The 25,514-nt window shown below is 38.0% G+C and overlaps 1 protein-coding gene across 1 annotated transcript in view; it reads right to left on the bottom strand.

The window, feature by feature from the left end:
• The window catches only part of TRHDE (thyrotropin releasing hormone degrading enzyme), a 433,889-nt gene that overhangs the window by 296,240 nt on the left and 112,135 nt on the right, over positions 1–25,514 (bottom strand). Inside the window, exon 3 of the mRNA XM_004386459.2 lies at positions 4,420–4,546. Coding sequence (XP_004386516.2) covers positions 4,420–4,546 — 127 coding nt within the window. The remainder of the gene's footprint in view (positions 1–4,419; positions 4,547–25,514) is intronic.

Here is a 25,514-nt window from a genome sequence, read left to right as displayed (position 1 = left end):
TTCCACAGACGTAGTCGATTTGATTCCTGTGTATTCCATCTGGTGAGGTCCAAGTGTATAGTTACTGTTTATGTTGTTGAAAAAAGGTATTTGCGATGAGGAAGTCATTGGTCTTGCAAAATTCTATCATGCGATCTGCAGCATCATTTCCATCACCAAGGCCATATTTTCCAACGACCAATCCTTCTTGTTTCCTACTTTTGCATTCCGGTTGCCAGTAAGAATCAATGTATTTTGACTGCATGTTTGATCGACTGCAGAAGTTGGTAAAAATCTCCCATTTCTTCGTCTTTGGCATTAGTGGTTGGTGCATAACTTTGAATAACAGTCATATTAACTGGTCTTCCTAGTAGGTGTATGGATATTATCCTATCACTAATAGCATTTTACTTCAGGATAGATCTTGAAATGTTCTTTTTGACGATGAACATGATTCCATTCCTCTTCAATTTGTTATTCCCAGCATAGTAGATCAGATGATTGTCTGATTCAACATGGCCAATACCAGTCCATTTCAGCTCACTAATGCCTAGGATATCAAAGTTTATACATTCCATTTCATTTTTAACAATTTCCAATTTTCCTAGATTCCTGCCTCATACATTCCACGTTCCAATTATTAATGGATGTTTGCAACTGTTTCTTTTCATTTTGAGTTGTGCCACATCAGCAGATGTAGGTCCAGAAAGCTTGACCCCATTCATGTCATTTAGGTCGACTCTATTTTGAGGAAGCAGCTCTTTCCCAGTTGTATTTTGAGTGCCTTCCAACCTAAAGGGTTCATCTTCCCGTACTATATCGGACAATGTTCCGCTGCTATTCATAAGGCTTTCACTGGCTAATTTTTTTCAGAAGTAGACCATCAGGTCCTTCTTCCTCGTCCATTCTGATTTGATGGCACCTAACAAGAACAACAAACAATCTAGCCTTTGCTGGCTCCAATCTCTAAATGTTGACTCAGTCCTGCCTTGTTCCCATACTCTTTTCTATCTTCTCTCACGGCCTTGGTGATCCCACCAAGCCTCAGGCTTTATATTTCATTATATGCCAACAAATGTATATCTCTAGCCAGACCTCCCTAAACTCCATATTTGCAAATTCAACAGTCTACTCAAATTTCTAACAGACATCAAGGTGCTACCTAAATGTTTAATAGACATGTCAGCCTCTAAATTATCTCCTCCTTAGATAGATAAACTTTTTGTCTCAGTAAATGGCAATTCCGTCCCTCTAGTTCTTAGGCCCAAAACCTTGGAGTCATCCTTGACTCTTCTCTTTCTCTCATGTCTCATCAGCAAATTCTGTTGCCTCTATCTTAATTATATATCCAGAATTTGACTATTCCTGTCTATGTCACTGTTAACATCCTAGTCTAAGTGACTATTCATATTTTGCCTAAATTTTAACTTGTTTTCATGCCTCTACCATTTCCACCTACAGCAGAATCTGTCAACCTCCGCACTAGTGACATTTTGAGCTGGATAACTCTTTAATGTAGAGGGCTGGCCTGTGCATTGTACAATGTTTAGCAACATCCCTGGCCTCTACCCACTAAATGCCAGTAGCACACCTCCCCCATCTGTGAGAACCAAAAATGTCTCCAGACATTGCCAAATGTTCTCTGGGGGGCAAAACTGCCCATGATTGAGAACTACTACCCTACAGTATATTTTCATCCCAGCCACAAGAATGATCGTCTCACCCCATAAGCTATATCATGTAATGCCTCTGGTCAAAACTGACCAATAGATTTCCATCTCACTCAGGAAAAAAACCAAAGTCCTTACTATGGCCTGCTGGATCTACATGATCTGACACTCATCCATTATTCCTTGACCTCATCTCTTACTTGTCACTCCCACTCTCACTCTGCTCCAGCCACGCTTGCCTCATTGCTGTTTCTCAAATACATCCATTACAATACAAGAGCTCCACCTCAAGGTTTTTGCACTTTGTTTTGTTCCTTCTGTCTATAGCCCTCATTCCATTATATCCATTCGGCTAACTTCTTCACTCCCTTAAGTCCTTTGCTCAAATGTCACCTTTCTAACAAAGCCCTCTGTGATCATCCATTTAAAAACTTCAGACACGTCTGCCAGCCCCACACGCTTTCTATTCATCCTTTCTAGCTTTATTTTTAATGGCACTTCTCTCCATCTGATATGCTATACATTTTACTTATTGCTTTAACATGTCTCCGCTTGACAGAATGTTGTAGAAGAGAAGGAACTTTTGCCTTTTCTATTCACTACTGTATCCCCATCACATAGTAAAGTGTCTACAATACGGTAGGCACTCAGTAAACACCAGCAGAATAAGTGAGGGAGGGGGGAAGGAGGTGCGTAGGGAGGGAGTAAGGAAGGCATGTAAGAAGGAAGGAAGGGAGGGAGAGGGAGGAAGAGTGGAAGAGGACTTGGAAACTATCTTAGATGGATCTGAAGGGTCAAGGCAGCCACGGCTAATATCTATAATGTATCTACATGGATCATTGATAGAGACTGAGTTGGTTTCCACAAAATTTGTTTTTCAAAAATATAATTCATAATGTACAACAAAAGCTAAGGCTATGTCAAAAAGCTTCTGCTGTTAACGATTTTTATGTAGGATTTCATGTAGAAAGTGTACTTCTAAAGCCATTAACATATAGATCTAATTATCTATAGATGCATAAAATACATAGAACTTTAAGAGAAATTTTACAAAGCACATGTGCTGTGGTAACTACCCGAAACACATAAAAAGGAGTGTGCTGGGTTAAGTCAATCATTCAATTATATACACCATAAGGTAGCTTAACAAGTAAGAGTAACGGTGAACAAAGCTCTTTTCTACAGAGGAAAGCCTACATAGTTCAATTATGAGTGAAAGAGAGGAACAGAAATGTTTCCTGCAGCAAACTGACAGTTACACAGAACCCCCTGAAGTTGTAAATTGAGTTCCTCTGCTAATTACTGGTCTGAAGGGGACAAAGAAAGATTCACATTTTATTTCTCTTGCTGAATTTGCAACATAAGCACTTGTGAATTTTACACTAGGGTCAAGCTGTGAAATTCCAGTTTGTTTTATCTAGAGTAGAGAACAGAGTCACCTCCAATGCCAATGAGGTCCAGGCATGCCTTTCTGCCTTGGGTGACTACCAGGGAGATTTCAGTGTAACAGATTCTAATGGGGAACTTGATATAGAGGGCAAAAAAAGGAAAGAAAACAAAACAAAACATAGGACCTATTCAAAATAAAATTTTGCTTATGGATTCTAAGAGCACATATTTTAAAATGAGCTCAGAATTTTATAATATCACTTGTAAAAACTGTATGCCACACCCATTGATAACAGTATCAACTAGTACTCAGTCTACTTTCTGAACTACTCATAGTTAAGACCAGTAATGCTACATAGCAGGCAAGTAAGTTAATGAAATAGGCCCAGTTCTCCAGGGAGGAGAACCTGTGGTTCAAACGCTAACACTTTGATCAAGTAAGGACTTCTTTCTTACCAATGAGCAATACCTTTTATGTGGATGCTGATCAAAAATGCTCTTGGGAAGGAAAAAAAGGATGAGGAGGGGGAGGTGGGGAAAAAAGGACTGTTGTGATGTAATATTTCAAAACAGATGTTCTCAGAAGGAAAAATAACTAGCATTTATAATGGATATACATTTTCTAACTTTCTGGAAAGTCAGAAAAAATATGTTGCAAAAAAACAGCCCCATTCAAATTAGGGTAACAAAATTAATTCATTTATTCATTCAACCAACAATTATTGAGCATATTCTCTTTGTAAAAGGAGGAAATATAAGCACATTCATCATGAACACAAGCTCCATTAATATTGTAGTCCCCCTTCTCTCTTCTTTTTATTGTATTTACTGTAACTCTGTATTCATACTGTGACTGAACAAAAATAACCTAAGGGATAAGTAATACATTGTGGCCCAATATCTGAGAATTAGGAAAGAGAAACTAATCAATGAGCATCTTCTCACTGTAACATACTGAAGACTTCGGGAGTCATAGAGACATAGTTTGAAATTCTACCTCCTTCACTTACTGGCTGTCTGGATCCATGAGTCTCAATTCCCTTGTATGGAAAATGATGTAGCCATACCTATTCTACATGGTACTTGTGAAGATTAAATGAGATGTTGGCAAGAACCTCATCTGTAGCATCTTTTCAATAAAGTATTTTAGTTATCTTTTAGAATCCTAAACTTACATGATTTCTTTCTTAATTCCTGTGAGCACTTTGTGGCAAGACTCCAGAAGCACTAAATTTTATTTTACCACTTGAGAAGAAACTCTATTTCATGCTCAGAGTCTCTACAAATATAACCCTTGGAATTTTTATGCTTTCCAAATGTCTTAACCAAGAAATCCCAACTTGAAGGAGCCCTCCAATAAAATAACCAACAAAATTCTTACCGAGTTTTGGCAAGGAATAGGGCACTTTAAAGTAGTCTTCATAAAATTCTATTAATCTCTTTGTTATATGGAGAGCATAGTCCCCGGATCCTCTTCTGATAGCATCGGGTCTTGCATATAATCGCACCTAATTAAAAATATGTGTATAAGTTACTTTAGCCTTTTGGTACTCAGGTTTTATCTTTCCTGCAAATATGAATCTACACAAATTACTTCAAATAATACAAAAATTAAACAGTATTCTTGATCATATATCAAAGCATTCTGTAGCAGAAAGAATCAAACTTAAACAATTGAAGTAGCCAAGTTAAGCAAGTTACAATTTCCTCACTTTACAAGACGACATAGAGAAGATTTATACACCTTGCATCAAAATAAATATTCAAAGTTATCACTTGCATGTGCCTGCTAGAGATATGAAGGTATGGTGGATTAGTATAATGGGTCCCTGACCATGCTGAAAGTAGGCAGGATACGGTGGCTTGGCAGGAGAGAAAATTCATGGTTTGTTAAATACACATTGTAACAAGATTTGGAAGTATTACCAAGCTGAGCAAAAATATAATGTATGCTGCCTTCTTTTCTTTGTAAACAACTGTCTTTATTCCCAATATGCAAACTAGGGATAGAAAATTCTCTCATGTACATAAAAGATCTCCATTCTGGAAGGCCATCTGCAACTGCTCGGGGCTTCAAAACCAGCTGAAGTAACTCATATTTCTAACACAATCCAGATACTTAATATTGATTTTTAAATCAAGCATTGTATATTATCTCGTCCTTAGCAAAAAAAGAGCCTAAGGCAAATAACATAAAAGTGAACAAAACTAACAATTGTACAGAAAAGGTTAAAATGAAATTAGTTTTCATAAAGCTATCCAGCATCTTTCTTTCCAAAGGCTAAAGCTATTTTTCACAGATGTGGTCCCTAATCCTCATATCAATTGTGTGAATAAGAGCTATGCATTTTGTGGAGTAGTACAGCACAGTGGCCTGGGAGTTGGATTTTAGTCCTATTCTACCACTAAAAAAGCTGGATGGTATTGAACAAATTACTTAACCTGTTTGGATCTCAAATTTTCTCATTTATAAAATAAAGGTGTTTATTTTACCACCAGAAACCACCAGATGGTCTCTACAGTGCTTTTCCATTCTAAAACATACTGCTCCCAATCCCATTTTACAGATAAGACAGTTGATGGTTTTTTCTTTTTAAATCACTATAAAAATAAATATTTCATTCAGTATATGGAAATGGACTTTTATATTCAACAAGATGACAAAGGAAAGCCGTACTCAATCATAACATATCATTTGATTACACAATTAACTCTTTATTATCCATGTTAAAAAGAGAGAGGTAAAAAAAAAAAAAACCTGTTGCTGTCGAGTCACTCACAGTGGTCCCATGTGGCACAGAGTAGAACTGCTCCATAGGGTTTTCTTGGCTGTAATCTTTATGGAAGCACTTCACCAGGCCTTTCTTCCACAGAGCTGCTGGGTAGGTTTGAACCACCAGCCTTTAGGTTAGCTGCCGATCACAAACCATTTGCATGACCCAGTGGTGTGTATAATCAAAAAGTATAGAAAGTCAAGGAAAATACATTTTGATGTTAGCTTAGAAAGACCTGTAATTCATTAACATGTTTACTGAATAACATATTTACAACAAAAAAGGCTGACAGAAACATAGCCTTTCCTATCAATCAATTCCACCAGTCAGTCAAGCCATCTGCAATGAATTCAACAATTACTAAAATTGTGAAGCTACTGTTCACCCAGAAACTAAATCAAATATCAAATTTAGTTCAGTCACCTACAGTTTTAGCTGGCAATAGTATAAAACCAAAACTGCCAAGACAGCCCATCTGAAAGAGCAGAACCTGATACTCTTGACACTCTCAGAGAGGCAGTTGTTATGATTCCCTGTCCCTGACATCAACTGCTCGATAAACATTCAATGTCTTAAGTACAGTACCCAAGAGGTAGACTGTAAGACAATAATGAGTGAGTGAGTGATTTAATAAGGAGGGGCTTCCAGAAGAGACCTACAAGGGAGTGGGGGAAGCAGTAAGGTAAGGCAAGAAGCTGTGCAATTTCAGGTGAAGTCCTGAATTCAGACTGATCCGACAAGGCCTCTAGAGTGTAAACTACACTGCAGAATTTGTCCTGCCTTGAGGCAAGATTGCTTGGCTTCCATACTCCTGCATCAGTCAGTCATTGGCTGCTGGTTGCCAAGGGGAGGACATAAAATCCCAGGTACTCTTGGTTCTTGAAGCATTTTGGCAATACAACTTCAGTAGCCCAAGGGCAGGCCTTTGGAAGTTTCAGGTACGTGCCACTGGGAACAAAGCAGCGAGACCTGAGAGATGGGCACACCAAACAGTAAAGGGGATATAAACTGTGCAACAACAGTATCTATTACAGACAGTAATTCACTCATGCTTGTGTTTATTCATTCAACAGCTATTTATTTAGCACCTGCTTTGTGCCATGGTCTGGCCTAAGTATTTTAAATTTAATGAAGAAGACATGTTCTCTAAGCAAACGAGGTAACATAGCATTATTGAGGAAAAAACAAAAAAGCAATGAAGATGTAATCACCATTCTGAAAAAGCTTACCATTTATTGGGTAAGTTAAGATTTATATTTGCAACACTTGCCATGTGAATTGTAAAACATAAACGGCAAATGGATATTGCAGAAGAATGGATAGCTTTCAGAAGGTTCAAAGTGAAGTAACTAGTGAACTCCTGTTAAAACTACAACCAGGACCACTACAAAGTAATGGAGCAAGGGTCACTGATTTTACTCCTAGGAAGCATCACTGATTTTGTAGAAACACAGCCGTTTCTATCAATCAGCTCCACCAGTCAGTCAAGCTATCTGCAGGACCAGACAAGAGAAACATGATTAAATCAATCAGGTTGTCGAGATTTGATGTAAATGATCCAATCTGAGTGAGAAGAAAACATACACATGCTTAGCAGCGTCTCCATTTATTCATTTGAACATTTACTGCACGCCTGCTGTGCGCTAGGCATTGTACTAGGGCATAGAGAGAGAAGAACAATAAAAGTATCACAAAATGAACAAGATGTTTATACTTACTACTCTTATGAGGTTCACAGCATTTGAAAAGACAAACAAATCAACAACAAAAATACAATGTGAGAATTATAACAGTGTACTCTGCCTTGCCTCCTATTATATCAGATGAACTGACTAAGCTACCATCCAAGGTCAGGCACTCCATATTCCATCCCCTTTTGCCTATTCAAAGATATCACTGCCAAAATTCTCCCCTTTCTCCTGCATCACCAATTTATGCCTGCATCCTGAATCATTCTCATCCATGAATACATACTGTTTTGTCTCCCATGTTACAAAAAAAAAAAAAAAAAAAAAAAACCTTGATCCCAGTTCCTCCAGTTATTGCATTATTTTTCCCTATTATAGCAATACTCCTCAAAAGAGTTTTCTATATAGTTAAAATAAACACATAATTTAACATCTTAACCAGAATGAAAGGGGGGAATACAACCTAGACATAAGTATAAATAGGATGTTTACCTATTTATACTCCCTGTTTCTAGTCTCTCTTGAACTGTAACCAGGATTTCATTCCCAGTACTGTATCAAAACTACCCTCATCAAATTCATGGTTATTAACAACCTCACCATACATGCTTGCCCTATCAGCTACACTTGACACAGTTGATAATTTCCCTTCTTTGAGACACTTTCTTTACTTGGTTCCTGTCTCACTTTTTCTTCTATTTCACTGACCACTGCTTCTTAACCTCTGGCTGGTTTCTCCTCATTCTTCTCATTTCTTAATGTTGGAGAACCCCAGGTTTCCATCCCTAGACCTTGTCCATAGACTGTCTACACTTAGCACCTTGATTACCACATCTAGTCTCATGATTTTAAAAAGCATCTAGAAACTGAAGATCTCCCCTATAATTTTAGACTCATAAATTCAGCTGCCCACTTGATACCTCCACTCGAATATCTAATAGGCATTTCAAACTTAACATGTTTAAAGCCATACCCCTGATTACACACACATACACACACACACCCCTACTCCTCCTGCAGTCTTTTCCACCTTCCTTAAAGGTAATACCTTCCTCCAATATTGGAGGATATTAAACCAGAAAGTGACAAAGTTAGTTTTTCATTTCAGAAAGATCATGTCAGTGCCCTAAACCTAGTGAACTGAGGTTCAGGGGGCTGCTTGTTAAGACTGCAAGCAGAGAGTGAATCAGAAAAACAAGAAAAGTGAAGAGCTAAATAGTGAGAGGGAAGACTAGAAAGTAAGGAGAAACTGCTCAAGCATATTACAAAAGGGCCTATAAACTGAAATACAGAATATGACTTTAATGCACAAGCAGGCCATTTAAAGATTTTAAGCCACAGAATGGCATGATCAGAATTTTTAACAGATTACATTAGCTGCAGTGTAGATGATGTATTAAAAAGGACTAGGAAAAAATGAAAGGAAATGAGTTAGACTATTGCAGAAGCACAGATGAAAGATGATGGTGGTTTGCTCAAGAGAGATGGAAGCAGGAATGTACAGAAATGGATGGATTTATTCAGCTTATCCTAATACTCTTTTGAACAAGTCCCTTGGTTATCAAGTAAAGCAAACTGTAGACCCAGTTTCATTTAAGAACAATTATTCACCTTATCTGTGCATGTCTCACTTCACTGCCCTGTTGTAGTAAGTGAGACTCAGTTGAATTATGGGGAAAGAGTCCAAAATATTTCACAAACTAGGCAGTTCCCTTGTGGTTAATCAAGAATTTGCTGTATAATAATTTATAGTGTGAAAAAAAAATCACAGTCATTTTCTTCTTTTAGAGTAACTAGGTTCTACCTAATCATTACATAGAAATTAAATCTTCATAAACATAAAGCAATAAACTATTTATCACTTAAAAGCAATAAAATCTTTTATTACACCTGCTTATTTGTATTTCTGACATTCTACAATAAAAGCTCAGCATTAAAAAGGTAAATTGTTTACTTTTTTTCCACTAGGCTTTCTCTCTCCTACAAAGTTTCTCCCAACAACCAGTATGAACCAAGTTGCCCATTTAGTCCAATGGGAAGGACACTGACACTAGGATTCTGCACACAGGGATTTGAGACACAGTTTTCTCACTAACTACTTGTGTCAACTTAGGAGTCAGTTAACTTCTCTGGATCTCAGCTCAAAGTTCCTTTCAGGGGTAATATTCTATCATTTTGTTATGCCTGGGAGACTGATAGGTCATATAAATCTAATTTTGTCTCCTATATAGTCCCAATTTATTTGGAGAATAAAATAATAAAAAAGGTTTTATTTTTTTCAGTTTTGCTCCTTTACATTTTTCACTTCTCTTGAAAATACAGACCACTCTTCAGCTATCTTTCTCATACTATATTCTTGAGTGTTCCTCTTTCTTTCCCTAAACTACTCATGAACTTGATACTGGGTTACAAAGAAATAACAATAGTAACCAATATGAAATGGAAGAGGCTGGCTTTGGGAACATATTTTTATGGCTCTGTCCCTGTGGTAGTACATCGTAGTAATGAGCCAAAGCGTAGGAGCTACAGATTTTTGATCCCTTAGAACACTCTAATACCAAGCATAGGCATTCCTATGGAGGTCTCTGTTGTACCCAGTTGGCTTTACACTGTAGTTTCATGGACACTGTATATTTAAAGTATGTTTGTTTCATCTCTCTACAGGATTTTAAGCTTTTTAATCACTGAAAGGAAAAAAAAATGCTAAAGGTAGATATCTTTCAATCCCTTTAAAAGTCATCTCACTTTCTCACAAAAGCATGAATAGCAGATAAATTTCAGTTATCCTAACGACTGAGAGTAGCTGGCGAGAATCCGGAGACCACATCTGGCATTAGCAGAAAAAAATCTGTGAAATGCTCACTGTGCACTTAAGGATAGAAGAGGTAGTATTGATGCCAGACATTTGCCACTATTAGGATGGAATATTCTTTGGAAGGAAGTCGCAATGGAAAGGAACTCTACAAAGATTTGAATTGATTTTGTCTTTGATATTTGTGCAATTTAGAGTAAGAACATCAAAGACTGTTTAAGGATTTCATCATTTATTGATTTATTCAATTAATATTTAATGAGCGTCTATTAAGTCAGGCCACTGTTCACATGCTGAGTGTTCAAAGGTAAGCAAGAGAGACATTGTCTCTTCTTTCAAGGAGCTTACAGTCTGGAGGGGATACACAACAACAAGAACCTATAATATAATAGAGAATAAGAAAGTGAACCTGATTTACATTTGCTTTTCAGAGATGTCCTTTCTATAGAGATGGCGATTCAGCCGAACAGGAAAAGAGTGCCATAGAAATAAGGAGAAGCAAACAATTATTCAGATTCTTATGTATAATGCTGCACCTTTCTCTGTATTAAAGATCTGGAAAGAAAGGTAAAAAGACATAAATAATTGTAATATAATGCAGAAAAAGGGTAAGCAAATACATGCACATATCAGAAATATTATGAAATCTTTTACTAAATAATTTTCAAGCCTTTCTTCTAATAATTTAAAACACTTCACAGATTTTCTTATTTATCTTTATAAAATACCTGTGGAATAGGCATAGAGTTAAGCAGTAAATTCTAATTTTGTAGATGAAGAATATGAAGAGAAGGTTTTCTATAGTCATTGAGCTGCTGTAACGGACAATGAAACTAAATCTCTCCGCCCAAAGCCTTTCTACTAGACTGCTTTAATTATTTGTTGTGTTAAAAATGAATTGTGGTAGTTGCTATATAATTACATGAAACATCACAGTTACACCATACAGCAAAGAGAAAAACAGCATTTACAACAGTAGTGCACCTGTTAAATAAGGACTTGAAGAACATTTTCTCTGATTTAACTTTTGTAATTTGGTACTTTAAATTAAATAAACCTTCTGTCTTGCCAGAGTTATTCTCTGAGAAAATTTTACACTGCAAGAGTATATTAGGAACTTTGGTAGACAGTAATTATTTCACGCTTTAAAAATATCACTGTAATAACAATAAATTTACTTTTGCTTTGTTCTAACTGAAAAATCAGTCCCTTGCTTTAAAAATTGCCAAACGACAATGTGTTGTCACTAAATTCTTAGCCAATAAAGCTGAAATAATTCACCTACATGAATATAATTTGATTTGGGAATTCTTCATACAAATCAGTATAACCCAACAAGCCAGAAAGATACAGGTGCTTTTGATACTAAGCACAAGACAAAATATATTGGACAAAGAGAAAAGGATGTAGTAAACAAGAAACTAAAAGCCCAGGCATATTAGTCTTAATTTAAAATTTAGAAATTTTTTGTTTGGGTTTTTTTGGCTAAGCACAAAGAAAATAAATACACACAAAACTGACAGAAATGAGGCCAATGCCAAACTCAGGTGGTAATAAACTTAAAGAAGAATCTGGAAGGGGAATGGGGAAGAAGCTGGCCTGGCTAGGGCAGGTGGTGTAGGCTACGGAGACAATGATTTGTGAAGGGCCTTGATGCCCCAAGTGAAGAGTCTGGATGTGTTACTCTGAGAAGAGTAACATGATTGAAAACAACAAAGGGAGGTTATTTAGGCAACAGAATTTAAGACATCTTGAGACAGGGAGGACAGAGAGTAGAAAAGCATACTATTACAAGTGAAAAATGTGTTCTGTAGATTCTACAGAGAGAACAGCCAGTAATAGGCACTCTCTATCACTGCAGTTGAAGAACTCATTCTGAGAAGGAGGAAAATTTAGAATCAGGGATGAATGGAGAAAAAAATCTCAGAACTAAGAATTGAGGCACATGGTGGTGTCAAAACCTATCATTCTGGCAAAAACACAGAGCAGAAATAAAAATTGGAGCCTCTCAAAGAATCTCCCGTTGGAATCCAGGCCACAGACCCACGGGATAGATATTTTGAGAACAATACTTTAAACATCTTAAACACGTCTAAGACCAGCCTTAAGTCTGTGGCTGGTGAAAATGGTTTGTGCTCAACTACTAACCTAAAGGTTGGCAATTCAGACCTACCCAGCAGTGCTGCAGAAGAAAGGCCTAGTGATCGGCTTCCATAAAAATTACAGCTAAGAAAACCCTATGGAGCAGTTCTACTCTGTAACACATGGGGTCGCCATGAGTCAGTCAGAATCAACTCGATACCAATAGGTCCTTAAGACCAGCCTTATACTAAATTCCACCTCGTATCAAACACTGTTATAAAGACAATCCAGATTATTGTTAGTGATAAAGCTGCTTTAAACGCCTGTCTCTGCTTGTGCCCCTTCTCTCTTCCCCTTCATGTGGTTGCTTGCTGCCATCAAGTGCAGGATGGGATCGGGCTGTTGTGATCCATAGGGTTTTCATTGGCTGATTTTTTGTAGGTAGATTTCCAGGCCTTCCTTTCTAGTCCCTCTTATTCTGGAAGCTCTACTAAACCTATTCAGCATCATATCAATATGCAAGCCTCCACTGCGGTAGAGTGGTAGCTATGCATGAGGTGCACCAACCAGGAATCGAATCTAGATTTCCCCCATGGAAAATGAGAATTTTACCAATGAACCACCACTGCCTCCTTCTCCTTCATAGAATTTTACTAAGAATCATGAGTAAAACATGTGCCGAGAATTCCGAAATTGGCTTGCTGCTTTCTATGGGGTTCCTACTGGACCTAGCAACCTTTATCCTGTAGGTTCATATTTAAAGTGTGTTTTCTTCATCTCTCAATAGGATTTTACGTTCTTTAAGCATTGAGTCCATCTTTTCAATTTGTCTTTTCACTTTCCACTAAGTCCAATACAATGTTTCACACCCAACAGGGACTGAGAATATGTTACAACTCCCATAAACCAATAATAAACTTTGAAGGTTCCTGTCCACTCTAGTACTAAAATGCTGTTATCACAGATTGATTGTATCTTCCAACTGCATTTTGCTTCAAGCAAGGAAATTAGCACTGTGGCAACCTGTATAGTCTTTTTTTGCAAATCACTTCACATTTATTGACCAAGCATAGTATTTACCAGTTCACTGTGCAGCTTACAAGTTTCAATTACTTAGAAGTACTTTAAGGAAATGGCTGCAACAATGGGCTCAAGCATAACAATGATTGTGAGGATGTTGCAGGACCCGGCAGTGTTTCGTTTTGTTATACATGGGGTTGCTATGAGTTGAAATCAACTCAATGGCAGCTAATAACAACACCACCACTTCAAGAAAAGGGTAGGGCTTTACTGCATTTGCATTTTTTTTTTTTTTTAATACCTAGATGTCCCCGAGACTATGGTCCTTAACCTTCAAGCCCAGTAACTCAGTCCTGCTAGGTTATGTCTAGGATGTTTCCATAACTGTGCATCCTGTGTGCTCTATTATATATATGATATACATACAGCACATATAAATATGTACGTAGAAATATCCACAGCCACACCTATATATGTACGTGGATGTACTTCCATATGCCCTCCCACACCTATTTAGCATACATATCTACCTATGTATCTACTCATAGATTATTGTTTGCTATTGTTGCAGGATTGTGTATGTTGTCTACCTTCTGTAGCCTTTTATTCTTGTGTATCTCTCAGTGTCTTCCTTTGCCTTGGTTATGTTGTGCTGACTTCCTCCATATTATGTAGTCTTCCCCCTCACCAAAGTTAACACATCTGCTCTCTAGTTGGAGCACTGGTGGAACAGTGGTTAAGAGTTCGGCTGCTTATCAAAAGGTTGGCAGTTCAAATCCACCAGCTACTCCTTGGAAACCCTATGGGGCAGTTCTACTCTGTTCTATGGGGTCGCTGTGAGTCAGAATCGACTCCATGGCAATGGGTTTTTTTTATTTGGTTTTACTCTCTATTTAGTGATTTTCCCTCCCTCCCATCCCTTTCATAAACCTTTTCATGACTATTTATAATAGTGGTCTCATACAATATTTGTCCTTTGTGATTGATTTATTTCACTCAGCATAATGCCCTCCAGATTCATCCATGTTGTGAGATGTTTCGTGGATTCATTATTATTCTTTATCTTTATGTAGTATTCCATTGTGTGTATGTACCACAATTTGTTTATCCATTCATCTGTTGATGGACATTTAGGTTGCTTCCATCTTTTTGCTATCGTGAATAATGCTGCAATGAACATGAGTGTGCATATGTCTATTCTTGTCACGTCTCTTATTTCTCTAGAATATATACCTAGGAGTGGGATTGCTGGACCATATGGTATTTCTTATTCTAGCTTTTTAAGGAAGTGCCATACCGTTTTCCACGGTGGTTGTACCATTTTACATTCCTACCAGCAGTGTATAAGAGTTCTAGTCTCCCCACAACCTCACCAGTATTTATTGTTTTCTGTTTTTTTAATCAGTGCCATTATTTCTGGGGTGAGAATGTATCTCATTATAGTTCTGATTTGCATTTCCCTAATGGCTAATGATCGCAAGCATCTCTTCATGTATTTGTTAGCTGCCTGTGAAGTGACTGTTCATGACCTTTGCTCATTTTTAAATTGGGTTGTCTTTTTTTGTTGAGGTGTTGAAGTTTTCTATCAATTTTAGAGATCAGATCCTTGTCCTTCTTTTGGTGAAGTCTTCTGAAGAGCATAGTGTTTAATTTTTAGGAGATCCCAGTTGTCTAGTTTATCTTCTGCTGTTTGTGCATTTTTAGTTATGTTTGGTATTCTATTTATGCCATGTATTAGGGTGTTTTCAATCACCTCATGTGCTTGTGAAAGCTGGACAATGAATAAGGAAGACCAAACAAGAATTGATGCCTTTGAATTATGGTATTTGCAAAGAATATTGAATATACCATGGACTGCCAAAAGAACAAACAAATCTGTCTTGGAAGAAGTACAACCAGAATGCTCCTTAGAAGAAAGGATGGTGAGACTACCTCTCACACACTTTGGACATGTTATCAGGAAGGATCAGTCCCTGGAGAAGGACATCATGCTTGGTAAAATAGAGGGCCAGCGAAAAAGAGGAAGGCCCTCAACGAGATGGATTGACAGAGTGGCTGCAACAATGGGCTCAAGCATGGCAACAATTGTGAGGATTGTGCAGGACCGGGCAGTGTTTCGCTCTGCTGTGCACAGGGTTGCTATGAGTTGGAACTGACTCGACAGCACCTAATAACAACAGCAGTGTTCCTATTTTTTCTTCCATGATCTTTATAGTTTTAAGTTTTACATTTAAGTCTTTCATCAATTTTGAGTTAGTTTTTTTGTATGGTGTGAGGTATGCAAATAGACATCCAGTTTTGCCAGCACCATTTGTTAAAGAGACTACCTCTTCCCCACTGAATAAACTTCTACCCTTTGTCAAAGATCAGCTGTCCACAGGTGAATGGATTTACTTCTGGGTTCTCAATTCTGTTCCATTGATCTACGTGTCTTTCATTGTATGACATTCACATTTTTTTAAGTGTATATGTGGTAGGCCGATTATGGCCCCCAAATACAGCCACGTCCTAATCTCCAAAACCTGTAACTGTTAATTTATATGGCAAATGAGACTCTGCAGATGTGATTAAGGATCTTGAGATAGGGAGATTATTCTGGATTTTCTAGGTGGACCTGAAATATAATCACAAGTGTCCTTATAAGAAGGAGGCAGAAGGATATTTGACAATAAAAGAAGGTGTTGCTTCTGTGATGACAGAAGCAGAGAGGGATTTGAAGATGCTACACGGTTGACTTTGAAAATGGAGGAAAGGATCATTAGTCAAGGAATGCAGCTCTAGAATCTGGAAAAAGCTAGGAAACAGATTCTCCCCTAGAGATTTCAAAAGGAACTAGCCCTGCTAACACCTTGGTTTTAGCTCTGTGAGACTCATTTTGGACTTCTGATCTCCAGAACTGCAAGACAATAGATCTGTGTTGTTTTAAGCCACTAAATTTATAGTAATTTGTTATAGCAGTTGTATGAAGCTAATGCAATATAACTTTTATCTTTGTGCCAGTTTAACAAATCATCTGTTTTTATATTTGATTTTCAGCCTCTTGAGGTGGGAGTACATTTTGTGTTTCTTTGTGTGCCTCTCTCTCTTAGGTATAATTCCTTATAGCTTTCAAAGCATCACTTTGGCACACCTGTATTACTCCATTATTACCAAGCACACAAGAACACATTAATGCACAGAGAAAGCACACAAAAAAAGGAAAATGCAATGATTAAATGAAAGTAAGAATCATCTGCAGTGCTGTTTTTCCAAGTGTGGCCCCACAATGCTTTGCGTCAGAATCCCCTGGGATAACTGTTTAAAATTCAGATTCCTAGGCCTATCCACTCCAGAAGTTCTAAATCACCTCTTTCAGGTAGGGCCCTAAAATTTGCATTTTAACAACCTCTGTAGTTGAATCAAATGTGTGCTAAAGTTGAAAAACCACTGGCCTTGAGCACCTGAGAATCTTTTGTTCATTTAGCCCTACAGCAAGCAAATCTCAAGCCCTGAAAGAAATATTTAGGAGAAGCCTAACACATTGGGAAAACATATATATATATACATACACACATATATGTATGTATATCCTTATTTCTTAAATATCTTTCAACATTTTTTCAAGAGTCTTCAATGAACATACATTCATCATGGCTGTTATTATTTTTAACTCTAACAACTAAATCTTTTTTTCCCCTGCACAATAAACAATAAACAATGGATGAGTCGGATTCAATGTTTGGAAATCAGTAAAAACTGTTTAGAACTGTCACAGCCCATAGATAAAACAGTAGCATTTAATCCCTCTCTGAGATAGAGTACCTCTTTTGTAGTACAATGAATTGCAGTTTTTGTTTTTGTTTTAAGCAAGATAGAATAAATTTAGAGAATTTCCTTATTAAGCTATCTATTTTATGCCTGGTCATATATCTTCAGCAAGACTGACAGCCAAGTACATTTATCTGTAAATACAGGGGCTCAGCGCACAGTTGGATTCAGTTTCAATTTAGTTTGGCCCATCTGTCATTTTATTCCCTGATTTCCAACTGCCTTCTGACCTCACTTTTAGGTATGCCATCTTCCCTGCCAAATCACCATCATCTAGTTCAAACACATCAAACTACCCACACTACCCATTTCTCTTGTATCTTTCAATAATGCAGATATCCTTTTGCAACTAGGGGTTGTTGTTGCTATTGAGTGCCATCAAGTCAATTCCTACTTATAACAACCTCATGTGACAGATCAGAACTTCCCCATAGAGTTTTCTTGGCTGTAATTTTTATAGAAGCAGTTCTCCCATGGAGCTGTTGAGCGGGTTCACCCACCAGCCTTTCAGTTAGCAACCATGTCATTACACCACCAGGGCTCCTTAACTAAGGGTTAAAACTTCAGAATTCATTTTGGTTTTTTGGTTTTTTTCCATTTATTCCCTTAACAAATATTTGAGAGTATATTCTGCGCCAGTCCCTCTTCTAGGCACTGAGGTTACAGAAGTAAACCAAACAACTGTAAATCCCTACCATGGAGAGCTTATATTCTTGTAGGAAAGACAGACATACGCAAGATAAACCAATAATATATAGAATGTTAAATGGTATTAAGTGTTAAAAAATAATTCAGAGAAGGGAGTTAGGAAATGTTAAAGGTCAGGGGTGATATTTAAGTGAAAATATAAAACACGTGAGGATGTGAGCAATATGAATATAGATTCCTAGGGGGAATGCATTTCAGAAACAGCCACTGATCAATGTCCCTAAAAGCTTCATTGTTTCAGTCCTCAAGGTTCTCTATTCAACTCTTTCTTTAAAGAGATTATAAACTATGTCAATCATATACAAAAGGACAGAGGAAAATATAACCATATTCTTATACCCCCTTCAGATTTAAATAATGTTGATATTTTTTCCAACATTTTGTTTTATGTATACTTTAATTATGTAAAAAATTACAAATTCCCTTGAGGCAACATGCCCTCTCTATCGCATTGCCCTCCCTCGCCTCTAGAATTAACTATGGACGTGATAACTAGTTACTATATTCAACATCAGAGTCTTCTGTATTCAGAGACTTCCATATTCAATTGTGCAGTATATTTCCAATTCATGTAATATTTCTCTTTCAGTTTTACTTGATATTATCAATTTTTCTTCAAAGAAGTTTTACCAATTTACATCCCACCAGCAAAGTACAAGAGTCCTGGCTTCCCTACATTCTCATTGAATTTCGTATTTTGAATTTTTTGTTAATCAGTGGGTATGAAATGGTGCCTTAATGTTAATTGTGATTTGCATCCTCCTGATAATAGTGAGGTTGAGCATCGTTTCATACGTTTATTGGCTATTACAGCTTCCTCTTCTAAAACCGCCCTGTTCTTTACCTATTCTTCCATTGGATCATTTATCTTTTTCTCATGATTTGTAGCAGTTCTTTGTATATTCAGAATAGCAATCATTTGCCAGTGTATGATTTGCAGAAATTTTCTTCCAGTCTGTGCTAGTCTTTGACATTATGCATTATGTCCCTGATCAAATAGAGTTGCTTTTTTTTTTTTACTTTGAATGTAATCAAATATCAAAGGTTCCCTTTAGTGTTTGTGCTTTCTGGGTCTTTTCAAAGAAATCTTTCACTGCCCTCAAGTCTAAAAAGATATGCTTCCTATATTTTCCTTTAAAAGTTCTAAACTTGTCCGAAGGACTAATGGACCACAGCTACCAAGGCCTCCACCAGACTAAGTCCAGTACAGCTAGATGGTGTCCGGCTACCACCACTGACTGCTCTAACCAGGATCACAACAGAGGGTTCTGAACAGAGCTAGAGAAGGATGTAGAACAAAATTCTAACTCACAAAAAAAGACCAGATTTACTGGCTTAAAGGAGACTGGAGAAACCACAAGAGTATGGCCCCCAAACACCCTTTTAGCTCAGTGGTGAAGTCACTTCCAAGGTTCACCGTTCAGCCGGGAAGTGAACAGCCCCATAAAACCAAATGGGACTAATGAGGCTCAGCAGTCCAGGGACAAGGACTAGAAGGCAGAAGGGGACAGGAAAACCGGTGATAGGGAACCCAAGGTTGAATGAGGATAGTGTTGATGTGTTGTGAGGTTGTTAACCATTGTCATAGGGCAACATGTGTACTAACTGTTTAGTGAGAAACTATTTTGTTCTGTAAACTTTCATTTAAAGTGAGCATAGCAGCACAACTGGAAGAGCATAGTCGATGTCACTGAACTGTGCATGTAGAAATTTTTGAAATGGTGTATCTTTGGCTATGTATATTTTCACCAAAAAAAAAAAAAAAAAAAAAAAAAGGTCGAGAAGGGAGAGGGTTGACATGTCGTGGGGTTGTTAACCAATGTCATAAAACAACATGTGTACTACTGTTTCATGAGAAACTATTTGTTCTGTAAACCTTCACCTGAAGTACAATAAATAAATAAATAAATAAATCAAAGCTCTAAACTTTTGCTTTTCAAAGTCAGAGGTTTAATCCATATGGAATGTATTTGTGTGAGTGTTGAAGTAGGGATCTCATTTTATTCTTTTCTGTTTGGATAATCAACTGCCTCAGTACTGTTTATTGAATAGTCTTGCCTTGTCCATTAATTTTAATGTTCTTCTCTCATATACCAAGTTCCCATATATGATTGGATCACTATTGTTTTCCATTGGTCAGTAGGTCTATCACTATTGTCACTAGCATATTCTGTAATCACTAAAACTAAACAATAAAACATGAGTACTAGTGGCACCAGTATGCTTTTCTTATTTTTTTTTTCAAAACTTTCTTGGCCATTCTTAACCAACAGCCAGTTGTAAATTCCAACTCATGGCAACCAAATGTGTGTCAGAGTAGAACTGTGCTCCGGAGGGTGATCAATGGCTGACTTTTTTTTTTTTTTTAAGGAATAGATTGCCAGGCCTTTCTTATGACCATCTGCACCACCAGGGGATTCCTGGTTATTGTTTTTGTGTTTTAAATATATAGAAAAGCAGAGATAATAGCTGAATTAACCTCTATATAAACATCTCCCAAATTCAATGTTCATCTAGAATTTTCTTCATCTATATTTTTTTCTTTTCTGTTTTAAAGAAGATCACAGACATTATGTCATTTCATCCATAGCATATGCATCTCCAAAAAAAGAACGGTATTTTCTTATGTAACTGGGATGCTATTTGTGGTGCGATGGATCACTTCTGTGTACCCTTTATAGCTATGGTCTTGTAACTCCCACCCAAGTGACTGGGTGGGACTATGTCATAGGGTAATTGTGGCCTGCCAAAGGGATTGATCAGTTTTGTCATCCTGCTGGGCTTGAAATGAGCCACCCTAGAAGCAGGAAAGAGAAGATCCCACCACAAACAATGAACAGCCAGGAGCCATCACGTCCTTCTGTTGATAAGCTCCTGGAACCAGGAGGCAGAGACAGAGAAGGAGCTATAACACTGAAGGCAGTGAGAAGCGGCAGCAGAGATCCAGCAGCAGAGACCTGGCTGCAGGAGCTGGTGTGGTGGGCTTCCTGGCCCATGGAAAGAGAAAGCTGCGTGCCTTTTAACAGAGACCGAGGGCTAGAGAGATGTGTGCCTGCAAACACAGCTGGGAAGAGGCTGTCCTGATCGAATAACCGTATCCTCAGTGTTCCAGAGCCTAAATTGTAACTGTTACTTCCCTAATAAACCCCATAATCATGAGTATAGTCTGTGAGTTCAGTGTGGGCATTGCAATGAATTACTGAACCCAGTAGAGAAGTAGAGTACTGTGGGAGTGACGGTTGGTGTCAGAATTGGTAAAGATGGCAGAGAGAGGAAGCATATCTGACCTCTGTCTCATACGAATCAGCCTTGGGCTGTTGATCTTGATTCTCTTTCCCCCTTGTAAACAGAGAGGAGGTCAGACAATGCCTCCACGCCATTTTTATACCATTATACACTAAAAAAAAAAAAAAAAAAATTATCTCTAGCTGATTTTAAGGTTTTCTCTCTGTATTTTAAAGTGTTTTAAAGTTTCATCATGTTTCCAGATATAGTTTTGCTTTTTCTTATTCTGTTCAGATTACTCTTGATCCTTTCCTCTACCTCATCACAAGATCCCACATCCAATCCATTACAGGTAGTCCCCAAGTTACCACGTATTCGAGTTATGACAAACCAAATTTACTATTGTCCATTTCTTGGTTTTGGTTTTGGTACATCGCATCTTTAGTAATATGTACTACAAACACTGTTGCAGCTCATAATTTGCTGATATTATCATTCTCATGCCAATCTCCCAAAGACAAAGATCAGAAAAGCAGATTTATAAAGATACTGACAATAAAAGGCAAGAATACTGAAAACTTTTTTTTTTAAAATGAGGGATTCAACTTACTGTGTTTTTACACAAATAACGTGTGCCCTCTGCATTTCTTTGCCAGCTGCACCCTCCCCTATGAAGCACCCTCACAAGTGCCACCATGCCAATCCTCTTCCACATGTTGTTATTAAAAAATTAGCACAACGCACTTATGAAAATACCTCGAGGTGAGGGGGGGGGCGGCTGGCAAACAAATGAAGAAAAGTGTGCATTATTTGCGTAAAAATACGGTTCGTCAGAACCAACATGTCATGGATTGAATTGTGTCCCCAAAAAATATCTATCAACTTGGCTAGGTCATCATTCCCAGTATTGTATGATTGTCTACCATTTTGTCATCTGATGTGACCTCCCTATGTCTTTTAAATCCTATCACTATGATTTCATGAGCTGGATTAGTAGCAGTTATATCAATGAGATCTACAAGATTAGATAGTGTCTTAAGCCAATCTCTTTTGAGATATAAAAGAAAGAAGAGAGCAGAGAGACATAAGGACCTCATACCACCACCAAGAAAGCAGCGCCGGGGGCACAGTGCATCCTTTGGACCTGATGTTCCTGTGCTGAGATGCTCCCAGACCAAGGGAAGACTGATGACAAGGATCTTCCTCCAAGCCAACAGAGAGAGAAAGCCTTCCCCTGAAGCCAGTGCCCTGAATTCAGACTTCTAGCCTACTGGACTGTGAGAGAATAAACTTCTCTTTGTTAAAGCCATCCACTTGTGGTATTTCTGTTATAGCAGCATTAGATGACCAAGACACAACTTACGATGGAGTCATCAGAACGGAACTTCGTGGTAAGTCAGAGACTACATATACTGTTGGGATATGTTGAAGTCCTAAACCCTGTGTTGTGTGTGGGGTAAAGAACTCAGCTTTACCCAAAGCAAGGTGGCCTTTGTCCTTGTTTTCTGGGAAATAACCCCTGGAGTAATTGTGGTGCCTTGGACTTCCAGGCCACACCTGATGGTTTGTGCTGGTGGGTGGGGGCTGGCCAGACCAGAAAGGACTCATGATTTAGCTTATCATGTAGAACTGGCCAATAAAAGCCTGGAACCTTAAGGCTTAGAGGGCTCCTTGGTTGGTAAGAACATCTGTTCTCAGGAGGATAATGCATGATACTTGTAAACTTTGTGTAGGGAGTCTCCCTAGACCTTGCCCTATGCATCTCTTTGTTTGTATCCTTTATGGTTATAATGATACTGTGGTTATATGGTACTGTGGTACTGTGATGCTGGAAGCTATGCCACTGGTATTTCAAATACCAGCAGGGTTACCCATGGTGGACAGACTTCAGCAGAACTTCCAGGCTAAGACTAGGAAGAAGGACCTGGTGGTCTACTTCTGAAAAAAATTGGCCAGTGAAAACCTTATGAATATCAGCAGAACATTGTCTGGTATAGTGTCGGAAGATGAGCCCCTCAGGTTGAAAGGCACTCAAAATACAATTGAGGAAGAGGTGCCTCCTCAAAATAGAGTCAATCTTAATGACGTGGATGGAGTAAAGCTTTTGGGACCTTAATTTGCTGAGGTGGCACGTGTCAAAATGAAAAGAAACAGCTGCAAACATCCATTAACAATTGGAACATGGGATGTATGAAGTATGAATCTAGGAAAACTGAAAATTGTCAAAAAGGAAATGGAATGCATAAAGATCGATATCCTAGGCATTAGTGAGCCAAAACGGACTGGTATTGGCCATTCTGAGTCAGACAATCATATGGTCTACTACGCTATAAATGACAAATTGAAGAGGAATGGCATCACATTCATCATCAAAAAGAACATTTCAAGATCTGTCCTGAAACACAATGCTGTCAGTGATAGGAAGCTATCCATACGCCTACAAGGAAGACCAGTTAATACAACTGTTATTCAAATTTACACACCAACAACTAAGGCCAAAAATGAGGAAACTGAAGATTTTTACCAACTTCTCCAGTCTGAAATTGATCAAACATGCAATCAAGATGCATTGGTAATTACTGGTAATTAGAATGTGAAAGATGGAAACAAAGAAGTATGATCTGTAGTTGGAAAATATGGTCTTGGTGATATAAATGACGCCAGACATCTTATGATAGAATTTTGCAAGACCAACGACTTCTTCATTGCAAATACCTTTTTTCTACAACATCAACTGCGACTATACATGTGGATCTCACCAAATGGAATGCACAGGAATCAAATAGACTACATCTGTGGAAAGAGACGATGGAGAATCTTGATATGATCAGTCAGAACAAGTCCAGGGACTGACTGCGGAACGGACTATCAGTGGCACATATGTAAGTTCAAGCTGAAGCTGAAGAAAATTACAGCAAGTCCATGAAAGCCAAAATAAGACCTTGAATATATCACACTGAATTTAGAGACCACCTCAAGAATAGATTTGACGCATTGAACACTAATGACTGAAGACCAGACAAGTTGTGGAACGACATCAAGGGTATCATACATAAAGAAAACAAAAGTTCATTAAACAGATATGAAAGAAACAAAAAAACAAAATGAATGCCAGAAGAGACTCTGAAACTTGCTCTTGAACATACAGTAGCTAAAGCAATGGAAGAAATGCTGACGTAAAAGAGCTAAACAGAAGATTTCAAAGGGCAGCTCGGTATACAAAGTATTATAATGACATGTGCAAAGACCTGGAGTTAGAAAACCAAAAGGGAAGAACACGCTCGCTATTTCTCAAGCTGAAAGAACTGAAGAAAAAATTCAAGCTTCAAGTTGCAATACTGAAGGATTCTACAGAGAAAATATTCAACAACCCAGGAGGCATCAACAGAAGATGAAAGGAACACACAGAGTCACTATACCAAAAAGAATTAGTCGATGTTCACCCATTTCAGGAGGTAGCATATGATCAAGAACTGTAGTGAAGGAAGAAGTCCAAGCTGCACGGAAGGGAATGGCGAGAAACAAGGCTCCAGGAATTGACAGAATACCAGTTGAGATGTTCCAACAAACAGATGCAGTGCTGGAGGTGCTCATTTATCTATGTTAAGAAATTTGGAAGACAGCTTCCTGGCCAACCAACTGGAAGACATCCATATTTGTGCCCATTCCAAAGAAAGATGACCCAACAGAATGTGGAAATTACAGAACAATATCATTAATATCACACACAAGTAAAATTTTGCTGAAAATCTTTCAAAAGCAGTTGCAGCATTACATCGACAAGGAACTGCCAGAAGTTCAACTCAGATTCAGCAGAGGACATGGAAGAAGGGATATCACTGCTGGTGTCAGATGGATCCTGGCTGAAAGCAGAGAATACCGGAAAGATGTTTGCCTGTGTTTTGTTGACTATGCAAAGGCATTTGGCGACTGTGCAGATCATAACAAATTATGGATAACATTGAGAAGAATGGGAATTCCAGGAACACATAATTGTGCTCATGAGGAACCTATACGTGGACCAAGAGGAAGTCATTTCAACAGAACAAGGGGATACTGCATGGTTTAAAGTCAGAAAAGGTGTGCATCAGGGTTGTATCTTTTCACCATACTTATTCAATTTGTATGCTGAGCAAATAATCCAAGAAGCTGAACTATCTGAAGAATGGGACACCAGGACTGGAGGAAGACTTATTAATAACCTGTGATATACAGATAATACAACCTTGCTTGCTGAAAGTGAAGAGGCTTTGAAGCACTTACTGATGAAGATCAAAGACTATAGCCTTCAATATGGTCTGCACCTCAACATAAAGAAAACAAAAATCTCACAACTGGACCAATAAGCGACATCGTGATA

The sequence above is a fragment of the Trichechus manatus genome, unplaced genomic scaffold (assembly GCF_000243295.1).
Source record: "Trichechus manatus latirostris isolate Lorelei unplaced genomic scaffold, TriManLat1.0 scaffold00164, whole genome shotgun sequence".
Lineage (NCBI taxonomy): Eukaryota > Metazoa > Chordata > Mammalia > Sirenia > Trichechidae > Trichechus > Trichechus manatus.
This window is presented reverse-complemented; position numbering and strand designations above follow the sequence as displayed.